General features: G+C 46.0%; 1 protein-coding gene across 3 annotated transcripts in view; it reads left to right on the forward strand.

Annotated features, from left to right (window-relative positions):
* MYO10 (myosin X) overlaps positions 1-15,029 on the forward strand; it is a 191,205-nt gene that overhangs the window by 38,605 nt on the left and 137,571 nt on the right. For all 3 annotated transcript variants that reach the window (XM_053657372.1, XM_053657370.1, XM_053657371.1), the window contains exon 2: positions 2,632-2,730. Coding sequence is in view for 2 of the 3 variants with exons in the window: in XM_053657370.1 (XP_053513345.1) it covers positions 2,632-2,730 (99 nt within the window). In the remaining variant the exon portion in view is untranslated. The remainder of the gene's footprint in view (positions 1-2,631; positions 2,731-15,029) is intronic.

Genomic DNA, 15,029 nt, shown 5'->3' on the forward strand with positions numbered 1-15,029 from the left:
TTGGACATTTCTGTTTGAATGTGGGTGTGTGCACATGCATGTGTGTGCATGCATGGGTGTAGGTCCTTCAAATGCTGCAGTCTCCAATGTGTGCATTAAAAAGAAGATGAAGAATGTAGCTGAGGCCCTTGGAAATCTTTCTCAAGCATTACTAATAGTGTGGTTGGTATGTAATGATATTTGAGAGAGCAGCCTTAGAGGAGGCCCGCAGTAAATGTTCTTTTTGGAAGCAGCTGTTTCCTAATAAAGAATCAGGACTGACAGATAGTTGGTCCTCACTATTTCTGGGTGTTTTCGGCATCTCAGCCTGAAGTGGCCCTCAGAGGTACCCACTCTTGTGGAGATGGGAACTCACCGCTTTTGCTGTTATATGTGTTCTTGAAATAAGCAGACTTCAGGATTTATGCAGAAACACTTCATATGCATTTCTGATGTTGTTTTCCACCTTAATCGTGTAGGATTTCAACCTCTCTCTGGAGGCAGTGGTAAGAGAAGGATGGGTTAACCACTTAAAATTCCCATATTAATGAGAAATGGGGTACCCTTGGGGAGGGCCTTGTGTGGGGGTAAAATAGGGGTTGCTAGGAGGGTTGCAGAACTCACACAGGGAATCAGTCATGTGAGTGAATTACAGGGAACATAAGCCCATGCCCTTTCAACCCGAGGCCTCAGTCACTTTGATCTTCTTGGAAGTGCTTGTAGAATCTCATGCACATGTGGAACCTGCCTCTGGGTTCTCCTCCTTCCAGAGACTCTGGGTCTAGCTGGCTGGCTCGGGATGCTTTCATTGAGCTAAAGTGACTTACTGGCCATGCTGAGTAACGGTATAAACAGCTCATAGCTTGTGTCCTGGCTGGAGTATTTTAAACAGGGTCAAAGATGGCATGGAGGGAATAACTTAATTTGGATTTTTATATTTTTCTTAAATTTTTCTTCCTAGGAAGGTGATAGAGAGCAGCACATGGTCGTATGTGACAAGTGGCCACTTAAAGGGACCTCTGTGTTATATTTGAGTGGTTCACTGACCTGTTAGTGCACTTAATTTATTTATGAATTACTTAAAGGAGAGAAACAGAGTTGGTGTGGTGTGTGGAGAGAGTATGTGAGCGGGGGTTGGAGAGGTTTGAGACCCGGCTCGGTCACTAACTGTGTTACCGCAGGCGAGGACCGAGGCTCTGAGCTTCAGTTTACTCTCAGAGAAGGAGGGTCCCGTCCCACTGAGCAGTAGTGTCAGCCACGAGTGTCACTGAGGCTTTTAGTGCGTGACCGGGACACCTACCTCTGGGCCCTCTAGTGCCAGAAGCTACTGTTTTTGCAAAAGTACCATGAAAAGATGAGTTTACTTCTGTTTTACTTATTCCCTGCTAGCTCTTGTTAATAGTGCAGTAGTAACCCCTTAACCTGCAAGTAGAACATACCATAACCAGTGTGTTGTAAATATTTCACTTAATATTTCAAGTCAAAGCAAAAATTAAGCAAGCCAATAAAATGAGGTTGAAAATTCTATAAAAAGTTGTTCAGTGTAAGTGCTATTTCAGGTGATAATTTGGGTATATTATTTCCAGTTTCATTTTTGTTGGCATTAATACAATGATAGAATTAATTTAATGAGATGCTGAAGCTGTCTGTCACTTGATATATGATCTATGATATATGATGCATCATATATCATAAAGTTAATTCTTTATGATTGGGATGACCAGTGTATACCCAGTAATTTCTTCAAACTTTTTTTTTTACCACTCATCCTTAGAGATAAATAGTTTTTATGTGGTGAAATCAAAGGGAGAGGATATTCAGCTTTGAAAGCTAAAAATATGTTTATCATTTCATTTGTCCAGCCGGGAATGAAAAGTGGTAATGAAATCAGTGCCACCCAGAATGCCCTTGGTTAAAACAGTGGGATCTGGAAGCTGTTACTGTTTGGGTCACAACCCCAGACTTTGGAGTGCAGTAGGTGTCTGGTGGGATGCGTACCGGTGGGCTGGGTTCTGATAGCTGCTAAAACTTAGTTCCTCTCTTGGAGAGTCCAGTTAACACATAGATTTGCTACAAGCAGGAAGTCAATGGAGTGTTCTGATGCCCTTCCAGGTCCAAATGGGCAAATGTGTCAGGCTCAGACCTGGGAAATGGGAGCTCCCAGGTCCCAAAGAGTTCTCAGCTTGGGGTGGAGCAGAGTAGTAACCTGGGCAAGTTTGTGGTTTCTAGAACCCCCCACCTGCCTGGAGTTGAGTTCTCAGTCTTGTGATACTGGGCAGTTGCTTTACCGTTAGGCCTCTGATTCACCTGTAAAACAGGTGTGGTAATAGTACCTGCCACAGTGGGTGTTTGTGAATGAAATGAGATAATTTCTATGTCAGTTGCACTCAGTAACATACAAACGTATGTGCTATAATTTCCTCAGCCCCTTCTTTGCTCTCTATCCAGTGACTCTCTCTCAGCCACACTTTTCTACAGTAAAGCCTATGGATGATGCCCTCCGATGAGTCATTCTTTGCTTGAGAAGAACATTTGGGTTTCACAACGTTTTTCTTTTAAAGGAATGTCGTAGTCCTAGTAACCTTGAAGGTGGTGTCTTGCCACAAAATGCAATCCAAACTCATCGTTCGATCCTGTCTGCTTTGTTCACAGGGAACACGGGTCTGGCTGAGAGAAAATGGCCAGCACTTTCCGAGTACTGTAAACTCCTGTGCCGAGGGCGTGGTCGTCTTCCGGACCGACTATGGGCAGGTGAGCACCAGTCCCGAGTCCCGTTGGCTTTGCGACATCTGGGATCCCCTTCCTTAGAGAGTTTAACACGAGGGTGTGTGTGCTCACTCCCCCGCTCCCCAAACCTTAAACATTTTTTCTAATTGGCAAAACAAAATTCCAAAAGGAATGTGTAGCGCTCACCTGGACTGTGTGAGAGAAGCAGTTGCATGCCCCTGAATGGGGCCCAGAAAGTGCTCCACCCAGCATGGGACAGGAGAGCACTCCACTTGGCCAGTCTCCTTCCTGGGGATCTTGTCTGAGAATCACAAGCGGGGAATGCAAGCGGCTTGAGGAAAAGTCTGAATGTATTGATACTTGCTAAGTGGCTTCATTACCACTTGCCCTTAAAAGTCTAACACCTGCGTAGGGTATTGGACAGACTGGCTTGCCGGTGAGGGTGTAGTGCGGTGGTGGCCTCATCCCTGTAGGAGTCAGGCTGACCAAACCCTCCACCTGAGCTTCTTTGTCCACCCTGTTAAGCAACCAGAGAAGTTGCTTCTGTCTCTGGGAATTCTGCTCCTGATTCTTTCTCCATTTGTTTAGTGTAAAACTAATGAAAGCCATATCACTGGAGACAGAAATATCCTGTTAATCCAGAAGCTGGCTCATCCATGGTACAGTTGACCCTTGAACAATATGGGTTTGAAATGCATGGATCCACTTACACATGGATTTTTTTCCCATAAATATTTTAATTGAATTTTCTCTTATGATTTAATAACACTTTTCTCTAGCTTACTTTATTGTAAGAACACAGTATATAATGCATATAAACATACAAAATATGTGTTAATGAACTATGTATGCTATTGATAAGGCTTCCGGTCAACAGTAGGCTGTTAGGAAAGTTTGGGGGGCTTCAAAAGTTAAATGCAGATTTGACCATGCAGGGGTTGGTGCCCCTAACATGTTGTTCAAGAGGTGACTATATTTGGTTAATTGTGAAAGGAGCCCATTTCTCCATTTTATTAAGGAAACTGAGTTTAATATTACAAATGGTTCTCTTCCTCAGAAGTACATATTGAAATTTAAAGCCTAAAGAAATAAGAGGATGTTATATGACCGTGTTTAAAACTGATGGTTTCTGACTCTCATTTGTAAGTTGTGCAGAGAACAGAAGCTGCAGCATCAGTGTTGTGAAGTTTGAGGCAGACAGGCTACTGGGTTCTCACAACCTCTTAGCCCCGATGGTCCCCTTGGTGGGTGCCTTGTTCATTCCTTGGCTTATTGAGGAGTGATTCACCAGGCTATTTATCTGGTGGTGAAGATACATCGGTGTTTTGAAAGGACAGATTGGGGACGGGGCGTTAGGGAGGAGGTGGTGAAGAGCTCAGGGGTCCGACAGCCTCCCTGGTGTGGGCTCTGCACTGATGCCCATCAGGTTCTCAGGTGGCACCGCCATGTGACCTGTGAACGAAGGGCTGGCTAAATGACTTCTGCCGAGCTTGAGGGTCAGGCCCTGCGCTAATGTTTTAAGTTCCCATGCAGACAGAGCTGGTCCGCATTTTTTGGTCTGGCCTTGACCCTTCCTGTGTTCCCTTCTCACTGTCTGCACGAGTTCAGTCCCTTTCAGGCCCTGTGTATACTTCTCAAGATGATATCAAAAAGGAAACAAGACTTAGTCAGTGTATCTGACTTGACATAACTATTCCTACAAGTATTGTAGAATAGATTTGTAATGGAATTACAATTCCATTTTGTGGATGTTGCTGACTTATCTTTTAACCCCAAAGGGGTTTTTTTTAAACTTTTTTGCAAAAAAAACCTGTGGTTAAAAAACCTCTATAACACTAAAATTCATCATGTTAACCACTTTAGGTGTGCAGTTCAGTCGTGCTGAGGAGATTCACATTGTTCTGCCACAGAGCTCTCGAACTGCTTCATCTCGTGACACTGGAACTCCGAACCCCTCGAACGCTCGTTCCCCACTTCTGCTCCCCCAGGCCTTGTTAACCCCCTTTCTGCCTGTTGTCTCTGTGACTTTGACTATTTCACATACTTCGTATGAGTGGAATCATACAGTACTGGCCATTTTTGATGACTGGCTTATTTTGCTTAATTGTCTAATGTTCTAAGATACTTTCTGTTTCGATCTATGCTTTGCTTGGCAGAGGTTTCTAATATGGCACCTTCAGCAGCATTTCAGTGCCTCGCCTGTGACAGTTTGTGCCAGCAGTCTGTGCCAAGCGAAGACACTGCCAGCCCCGGTCGATGGGTAGCTCTTGGCGAGGCCGGGGCAGTGGAATGGGGTGGTCAGGGCAGCAGGTCTGTTCACTCTTCACAGTAGTTTTGGATTGTGGGTTTAGAAATAATAAAACCAGAATAACGTGTACTTAAACATGAAAACAAATCTCGACTGGGACTCCTAATCTTCAACTGCTCTTCAAGTACTTGGTCTTTATGTTGTCCGCCCAGTCATTCCCAGGTCTAACAAGTGTAATTCTCTGGGTGATTTGTATAGGAATTGCAAGGCTACAGGGGTGTCCAACCTGTGGCCCTACACGAAATTGTAAATCTACTTAAAACATTGAGAGTTTTTTGGTTTTGTTAGTGTTTGTGCATTTTATGTGTGGCCCAAGACAACTCTTCTTCCAGTGTGGCCCAGAGACACCAAAAGGTTGGACACCACTGAGGAAAGAGGCGAAATTGAAAAAATCTGGCCCAGACTAGGATCGAACACTAGCAGTGGCCAAATGACTCTAGTTTATTTCTCCCCTGTCCTCGTTTTCCTCCTATGTCACAAGTTCACCATGGAGCACAGGGTCAAGGTCACCAAAGATCAGGAAAAATTCATGATCTGGTCCAGGACAGGAACGCCTGCTTTTTAACTGCCCCAGAATAAATTCTTGAAGCAATCAGGGTCAAAGATGCAGAACATGGCCTTGTCCTCGTCAAGCCCGTGTATGGTAACTTTTCAAGGCATTGGCTAATTTCAGTCCAATCTGGTATGTTATTAAAGCATGTTAAAAATCGGTATTTCTGGGGGCAGAGAGGAATGGGGGTTTGTTGTTTAATGGGTACCAAATTTCAGTTTTAGAAGCTGAGAAAGTTGTGGAGATGGAGGTGGTGAAGGTTGCAGAGCAATGTGAGTGGACTTAATGCCAGTGAATGGAGCTCTTAAGAAATGGGCCCTGGGCCAGGTTCCCCAGTAGGGGGCACGCGAGAGGCAACCACACATTGATGTTTCTCTCCCTTCTCTCTAAAAATAAATAAGTAAAATCTTTTTTAAAAAATGGGTAAGATGGTGAATTTTACATTTGTGTGTATATTTTAGCATACACACAAAAGATATTAGCGTTCAAGGTCAGATAGTCACCGGTAAAACCTGTCAAATGGGCATTTTTCTGTATCTTTAAAAAACCGTTTTGGTGAAATTTTTATGTTGCCAAAATATAACTTCTCCGAAACACTTTGGTTTAGAGGTCTCGAACCTTACTGTCCACAGATCACATGGGCATCTTGTTCAGGTGCCAGTTCTGATGGGCAAGTCCGGAGTTTGGCCTGGGGTCTTGCCTTTCTCACAAGCCCCCTGGTGATGTTGATGCAGCTGCTGCCGGTTCTCGGGCCCTGTTTGAGTCTCTCTCAAAAGTCACCTTAGGGTCATGGGTGCCTACAGTGAAGGTGGGGGACATACTCTCACACCTCCCACAGTCGTCACCAGGACTGTCCTTGCAGGAAACAAGGGTAAAGACCAGGAGGGCTTTACAGAAAGCTGGGGAATATTTCTTTGGCCTTTCAAGGCTTTTCTTTTCTTGGTGCCCTTCTTTCCAACAACCATTTTACCTTGAGCGTGGCCAGGGTGGTGCTGACTGCAGTGTAATAATCCTCAGGTGGATTAAGAAGCAGATTTAAAAACCCGGTTTAGCCCTGGTGGGTGAGGCTCAGTTGGAGCACCGTCCTGTGCGCCCAAAGGTGTGGGTTTGATTCCTGGTCAGGTCACATACCTGGGTTTCGGGTTCTGTCCTCGCTTGGTCAGGGTGCTCACGGGAGGTAGCTGATTGATATTTCTCTCTGAAATTAGCAAATATGAAAAGTAAATAAATAAAATCCTATTTAGTGTTAAGACCAAGCAGAGCCTTGTGTAACTAAAATCCTAGACTGGGGACCTCGGTGATCCTGGGAGATCATGGTGTGGTGTTTTTTGGTGACAGCACAGAAGGGTGTGTTTTCTTTCTTTCTTTTTTTTTTTTAATGGTACTCATTAGACACTTTTATTTTCTTATTTAATTCCCATAATAATCTTCATTTTTTAATTGTAATTGTTCAAGTACAGTTTTCTGCCTTTTACTCCCATCCCAGCCCACCTCCCTCCCCTTTCCCCCCCCCCCCCCGTTTTTGTCAGGGTGTGTTTCCTTATTTCATTCAGTCTCTGAAAATTTTGCACATTTACTCAAGCTGTTCTTTTGTGTGTGTGTGTGTGGTCAGGGAGATAGTTTTAAAATTCATTTAAAATTCCATTCTTCGTGAAAATTCTAATCACTGTAGGTTGGTCCTAGAAATATGGAGGACTGAAATAGTCCTCTTGGACTCATAATTTATGTTACGCTCACAGGAAAGTATTTGCAGACAGAAAAAGAAATGTGTGCCAGGCTGACACACTCGGTTGAGAAATCTGCATAGTTGTGGCCTCGGGAGGGTGGCGCCTGTGGGCAGGGCCAGCACGTGCCCGCAACGGGGGAATCACTGACTCACAGCTTAGATAACAGGATTTGGGCAGAGACTTAGAAGATCCGCATTAATAGACACCACGGTTCTGCAGGGTGCGGGTGCGGGTAAACGATCAACTCTTGTCCAGTGCCGTCGTCCAGTCTGACCCTTTCTTACCCGAGAATGTCTCTTCTGGAACATTCATAAGCGCACGGGTGATCATTATAGCACCTTTAGGTATATTGCAGACCTGAGTAATAAGTTCTAAATTAGATTTCTCACTTGAAGAGTGAACTATTATCTTTTCTGAAAAGAGACCAATTTGATTGCTCTGAAATAGTTTACAGAGGTATCAGTTTACCTAATTGTATTTTAAAGGGTAGTTATTTAACTTAGCCCATAAACTCAAGACAGTTACTGCATGCAGTGATTTTCGGTGGGTTTTCTTTGTGCACCGTCTCTGTATGAGGTCTTCTGAAATATTTTACTGGCAGGAGATTTAATCACCCCAGTCGGCAAGTGGATGCCCTCCTCCACGCCCTTTGCTTTTTCGTTTGCAGCAAGCATAGTTAGACTTTGTTTTCAAAGTTATTCTTGTCATTCTGTTAATCCACGGAAAGGCTATTAGATTGCCTGGCACTTTGAAGTCTTCCCCCAAGAAAGACCTTCTCCAGGCCACGTGGGAAACACAGTCCTAATTAATTATAATCACGTCTCCCATTGAAAGCTGGCTCTGACCTTTTCAATTTGACCTTCTGGTTTTGACTCGTTGGAAGTAATATAAGACGGACCCAATTTTGTGAAACTTGATAGTGGGTTAGTATAGTGATTTTTCATCACTTTTTTTTGTTGTTATTATTAATTTGCACACACTTTCTGCCCTGGCCAGTTGCTTTTCTTATGCTTCCCCTCCTCCCACCACTGCTCCTTTTTGCCTCCATTGGTTCTTTTTTGTGTCCCGTGAATGTCATGCGGATGTGGGCAGCCTTTTGACCTCTCCGCACCCTCCCTCCCCACACACCATGTGTGTCCACTCCGCTTCCTGGAGAAATCTCCCCCCTGGCCTGTTGAGTGCTGGGGACCGCCCAGCATGTCTGTCTGTCTCCCACCGTAGAGCTCCACCTAACACCGGGACCCACAAATTGTCAGGAATTGAACGACTCAGACTCCGTGATTTCAACCATAGCCAGGAACAAGTCAGATCTGACTGCTGAAGGGAAGTGGTGGATCCTGGGTATCCTAGCCAAGTGAAACATTGCGTCTGGGAGGAAGCTGAGTGCGCACACCCGCCCCACGGGCCCAGCAGTGCCCGCGCTTTTCAGCAGCCAGGGAGCTGCGTTCCAGGCTTCACAGGCAGAGGCAGCTGTTGGCAGAGGCAGCTGCCTGGGGGAAGCCATCTTTCCCACCCCCACCTCGTGGGATGTGAGCAGCAGTTGGCCCTGCCCTCAGGTGAGGGGGCCAGCAGGGAGGAAGCATCTGGGGCCCCGGGGACAGCTTACAGCCCAGGAAGAAGCCTCCAGGCTATGAATGGTGGTGGAGGGGAGACACCTAAAGGGATGAAGATGGAGAAGGAGGAGTATGGAGATGAAAAAGTAGTGCCATTAGGATTCTTGGACTCTCAGGGCTAAATTCCAAACTCTGGGACAACAGAACAGACTCTTTCTAGTCAACTATCCCGGACATAATTCTCTTGCTTGTTTTTTTTTTTTTCCTCAGTTTTATTCTGTATTGGTTTTGGATGTGCAGCTCAGTGGTTAGACAGTCATACTTTACATACACATCTGCTTGGTACTTCCAGCGCCCCATCCGGTGCCCCACCCAGTTGTTACAATACTGCCGACTGTACTTCCTGTGCGTTCATTACTTCCCCGTGGCTGTTCTCCTAACCACCGACTTGTACTTCCCAGTCCTTAACCCCTGACCTCTTGCTTTCACCCAGTCCCCCTTTGCTTTTTATCTTTTTTTATGTGTATTTTTATCCCCTTCTTAAACTTTTGAATTTCCTTTTCTCTTTGTGAAGGAAAATATTTTCATACTAATTGCACGCATTTGGGAGAAATCTTACCCGTTTTTCTGAAAGGGAAAGAAACTTGGATTATTTGTCTTTCAGCTCCTGTGGTCTCTCAAGCCGCAGGTGTCCCATGTTCTGCAGTTGCTGCTTCCAACCAAATTACTCAGCCGGGCCTGGTCGAACCATATGAAATTGCCATCTCTGTAGGATGAGAGAGTTGGATATTGGCAATGTCATGTGGTTCTGCCTAAGAGCATGTCAATAGTCCTTCTTTAATTTTGTATTTTAGTTTATCCATATGTTTATGTTTAGAGATAGAATGTTTGTGATGATGTAAAGTTTAACAAAGTAATGTTTTTGCAGACAAGTTGAGGGGTAAAATATATCCCTAAAACAGTATACAGCCCAGTGTTTGGAGTACCGCTGCCGTCTTTAATTCTGTTGTTGTGTCGGTTTTGTTTAACACCTGTGACGCTGCGTCCCCTTCATGGTTTTCCGTTCTGACGGCTGCCTGAGAGACTGGCCGTGATGTTGTCCCGGGCCGGTGCCCCAACGGGAACTGGAAGACGAGTGAATGAATGGATATGTAACGCATTTTTTTGACCTGGAGTTTGGGTTTTCCACTATTGTCATGGTTGTGTGTTTGTGTTTATTTATTATGGTAGATATAAATTACACAAAATTGACTATTTTAACCATTTTACATATCTACTTCAGTGGCATTAATTATATTTGCAATGTGTATAATCATCACCATTATCCATTTTCAAAACTTTTTCATCACCTTAAACTCTACACAGAAACTCTACAACCTTTTAGTACTAACTCCCTACGTAGTTTCTTTTGGGTTATTTTTCTCTCAGATGCCTTTTCTCGTGCTGATTTTAGAAATAAAAGCACATTAGAAATTCTGGTGTGTTGTTTTTCTTGAGGAATAGACAGCATCTGGGAAAAAAGTGCTTTAGACCTAGCTCCAGATTCCGGGGAAGGAGAGTCCATGGGGACCCCCGCGGCTGACCACCAGCACTGAGCATTTGGCGCCAGTTGTGTGGTGTGCGTGTGGGGTGGAAGGCCCTGCCCCCCTGGGGGGACAGAGGGCCCTTCCCAAGCGGAAGGTGGCTGGTCAGTCATTCAGAAATTAAGGGGAACGGGGCACAATGGTGACAAGTGGCAGTTTTTAACAATCAGATGCACTTGGCTCTTTTTTGTTGAAACTTCAGTATGGTCCATCTGTTACTCTTGGAATTCAGTTCAATCAAAACAGTGTGGCTGTATTAGCGGGAAGAAACTGAGCTGGCAGACTTCTGAATCCTCTGTTCTCTTCCCACAGTCTGCTATTTCATCCTGGAAATGCCTGTCCCGAGATGGACGGGAGACACCAGCACATGGAGTCTCTTAGAATCAGAACTCTGTGCTCAAGAGACTGAAGGCCACTGCCAGGGCTTCCAGTCTTGCTTCAAAGGCCAAATAAAATTTGGTCCAACTTACTTGGTTTTGTGTGGGGGAAAAAAAATGTTTTTGTGCTCCGAAAGCCACGTGATTGACTCTCCAGGCCTTTTCCAAGAATTTGATTTGGCATCGTATGGCTCAAAGATAGGAATTCGAGTGTGTCCATTAATTTTCACTCTGGGACCATAGTCTGATTGTTTATTAGCATACTTAACTCCAGAAAAAATATGTGGGTTTTTGCAAATCAAAGCGCTGTGTGGGATGCTCACTTATTGAAACCTGGGAAGAGGTTGTCAAACCTGGAAAGCGGTTGTCGCTCAGGCAGCCTGGGCGCTTGTCTTTTCCCCCTTTTGGGAACCTAGTTCCTGCAGAGATGTGCCTGGCTCGTCCCACTTTCACTTGGGGACAACCAGCCTATGGAGACCTCCTCAGAGAGGCCTTCTCGACCTCTCCATCCCAGAGAGCTGCCACCTTGACATTCTGTCATTTGTGCTTGCTTGGTTTTCTTTCTCTGTCCTCACCGAGCTCTCTGAGAGTGGGGGGTCTTCTCACTGTTGCGTCCTTAGCACCCAGGAGCCAAGCCTGGCTGGGAGGGACACTCGGTAAGTACAAACCCAGACTGGTCATTAGAATGCTGTGTGCTTTGCTGAGGCTGTTACAGAAGAGCTTATAAAGGAATGACAAGTCTGAAAGGACCACAAGTGACAGAAGAAAAAGCCAGATGTCACGAGGGTCATGGTGGGAGTTGCGCTGTGCCGTTCCTATCCTGGCAGTAAGCATATAAACCATGCTCGAACCGGAGGACCAGAGTGAAATAAAGGACACCAAAGATAATGAGAGTGTTCCCAAAGGAATTATTTCACTTGATAAATTTCAAAAATATAGGAATTGCATTTTCATTGTTTTTGAAGGGAAGTGGGTGGATATTGGATTTGGTTCAGACTATTTCCCCAAAGTTTGACATTCTGAAACTCGAGGTTGTTATTCCGTGTACTTCAGCATCTACACTGAAGCAGGAAGCAAATACGGTGACAAACACATTAGGAAATGTTGGTGTTCCGAGGCCCGTGGGCTCTGTCTTGTGTTGTGGACCTTAGCTTACGAGGGTGCGCTCTGTTTGTGTCCTGCTACCTGCCATCTGTCTTCTCAGCTCCTCTGAAAAATGCATTGGCACGACCTCAAGAGGCCTACCCCTGGTGTCTGGGGCCCATCTCTCTGTTTTTGTAATTGTATCCAGTTTACGTGGATTAGGAACCCAGTGTATTTCTGACCCTTTCTTTTAGACATGGCTTTTGCCTTCCAGCCCAGTGCAGCCCCCTTGACTGAACGGGGGGCCCCTCCCTGCCTGGCCCTTGCACTGGGTGGGTGGTTGAATGGGGAGGGGATTGGATCAGTATTAGCAGTATTTACTGGTTCCAGCGAGGCTGGAGCTGAACACATACATATTAAATGTTTTTGCAGGAGAGAGCAAATAGCCTCTGTCATGGTTCATGACCTTCTATGACTTCCTGTTCTCCTTTGGGCCAACTCGTTGACTTTCTTCGTTGTGGATACCTCTTGACATTGGCCTCTTTCTGAATCTGTGGAACAAGCCTCTTCCCAATCCTTAGGCTCAGTCCATTTCTTTGGACTCAAGGTTCCCTCTGACCTACCTAGACCTCTTATCTTTGGTTGACTCCTGGATTCCAGGCTTTGCTTCCGGAGCTGAGCCGACTTGAGCCCGTGTGAGCCAGTGGTGTATCCAGACCCTTCCGCCAGCCGGTGAGAATCCTGGTCTTGCAATGCTAGGATCCAGGGATGAAGAGAAAAATTGATGTTTGTGCCATTGGACCCCATTGTTGCCTTTCGTTCGCAGTTAGTAATTGTTCATACCTGAAGGTAAGCAGGGAACTGTCTTGCATTTTTGGTACCCATGAGTACGGAAAACACTAAATGCTAGGCTCAGGTTAAATCAAAACTTGATTTTTTTTTTGGAGGCTTCAATACTGTGCCTTTATTATAAGTATTACGTTGTGAAAAATGTGTGTGAAGACCTTGTTTGGAAACGACAAAAATTTAGAAATTATCCGTGGGAACCAGACATGGCACCACTTAATGCTGGGCGGGATTTCAGTAGAAAGAGCAGAGATGATTTGTTAAAACAAATTCACGCAGCTGTCAGTTTGTGACCGATTTGCGTTCCATTTCACAAATTTGTTTACGGCCACTTGTCCCGAAGACTCAGTGGTTTAGGTAGGAATGGTGTACCCAGCCCACCCACAGACACCGACGTGGGTGCCTACACCGCGGGATTGGCAGAAGCCCCTGTGGCCCGATTCCAACCTTAAACGTGCGCTCAGAGTTCCAGCCTCGGGTGCCACCACGCGGGGACTAGTGCGTTGCATTTCCCGGTGATTGCCTCCTTGAGAAGTGAATGCTGATGAAAAAGGGGGGGCACCCCACCTCTAAGCGATGTCTTTCTCATTAGAGTTGGCATTCACGATGGGTCAAGGGAAGAGATGACGTTTGCGGGGTGGCACCTCCCTGCCTGGCACCAGGCTGGTGCATCACATCTGTTTGTCCTCGTTAATCCTCGCGCACACCCTGTGTACGAGGAAGGCAGGATTGGCCGTGTTTTAATGATAATGGACACGGAGCTTTGGTGAAATGACGTGTACGAGCATCCACAATTGTCCGATGAGGAGTGCTGCAGCCAGATCACCTTTCCACTTTGTCACCTCCCTTTTGAGGGGGATGTGAAGTAGGACGAGGTGAGACTGGTGGTGGAGGTTGACCATGTCACCTCTCAGCCCTGTTCCTCCCCACAGGGGTTCTTTTCTTTTCTCTCTGTAGGCCCCAGGGACTCAGTGTCCTCATCTCGCTTCTTATCGTGACATTTGTGCTTTCTCTGGAACTTACTCCATGAGTTTGGTGGGTTCTCACATCACCTTCTCACCTTCCTCTTCCTTTGTGGTGGCTTTTTCCCCTTTATTTCATTGCTCTAGGGAAATACAAAGGTCAGCATAAGTCACATATTTCAAAGTGTTGCAACATCTTGTGTTCACAGCCTTGCTTTGCTGCTTCTGACGGTGCCGTTGTCAACCTGGCCACACACTACACTGCACTGGCAAGTGTCTACCAGGAGGCTTGGCCCTGCCCCCAAACAACGCAATCTGAATCTCAGCTGGACTCAGGCCAGAGTGTGTTTTTAAAAAGCTGCCTGGGCGCCCTTTAGGGAGCCGCCAAGCTCAGAACCATTTCAGAGACAGAATGAGCCTCACAGCAAAATATTACCTTAGAAGTGGCTGGAAAAGCACAACTTTCATGTACTGGACTCAGAAAGCACTAATGTTGCCCGTGGTTTCCGGGCCTTGGTTTTCCCCGGGCAGCCCCTTCTCCGGGCGCCTTTTCCTACCTGGTTGTGTGAAATGTCTCCTGGGTGCACACTTTTTGTGACCACAGCTCCCTCTGTCCACCTTTCTCTTCAGGGAATTGTACCTGCTTCTCGTCTTCCCAACTGCACCTCTAATCCTACTCACCCTCTCGCATCTGGGTTTAAATGTCCCAAACCCTAGCGCATGTTTTGGGCTCATCACGGAGGCCCTTGTGGGACGTGTAGGCTCCTCAGCCCTCCCCAGATCTGCCCGCGTGCACTGCTCGGTGAACTTGGGCCTGGGATCTGCTGTTTAACGAAGTTCCCAGGTGACACTGTTCACATTGGAATTGGAACATCATGGACACAGTGAGCATTTTGACCCAAGATAAATTGGGACTCGCGTTCCTTCCTCTACTCACCCCTTCCGGTTGCTCTTTATGTTGAGCTGGGCTGCTCCCTGCCTGGTAAGGCCAAGGGCTCCCTGGTGTTTGACATCTCCAGTCCTCTGGTGACGCACCTCACCTGCACTCCGAAAGACCCCACGTGGGCTGGATGAGGTGCAGGGTAAAGAAGGGGTGGGACCCTTCCAAGTGGCTCCCCAACACTGGGGAGAATGGGGCTCATTCCCAGTGGGTGCCTATTGGTAACTTCCACTTGAGGAGCTATGCGGCTTAGAACTGCCTCGAAAATATGAACTTTTGGGTTCTATTTCACACTCTCTGATTGTACTGTCATTTTAAAAGTGACAAAGATCCGAGGAATCATGCTAAATGGTTACTTCTGAGGAATGTGGACTGGGAAGAGAATGCAAGTGAA

The sequence above is a fragment of the Artibeus jamaicensis genome, unplaced genomic scaffold (assembly GCF_021234435.1).
Source record: "Artibeus jamaicensis isolate MK-2021 breed Jamaican fruit bat unplaced genomic scaffold, CSHL_Jam_final scaffold_369, whole genome shotgun sequence".
Taxonomy (NCBI): Eukaryota; Metazoa; Chordata; class Mammalia; order Chiroptera; family Phyllostomidae; genus Artibeus; species Artibeus jamaicensis.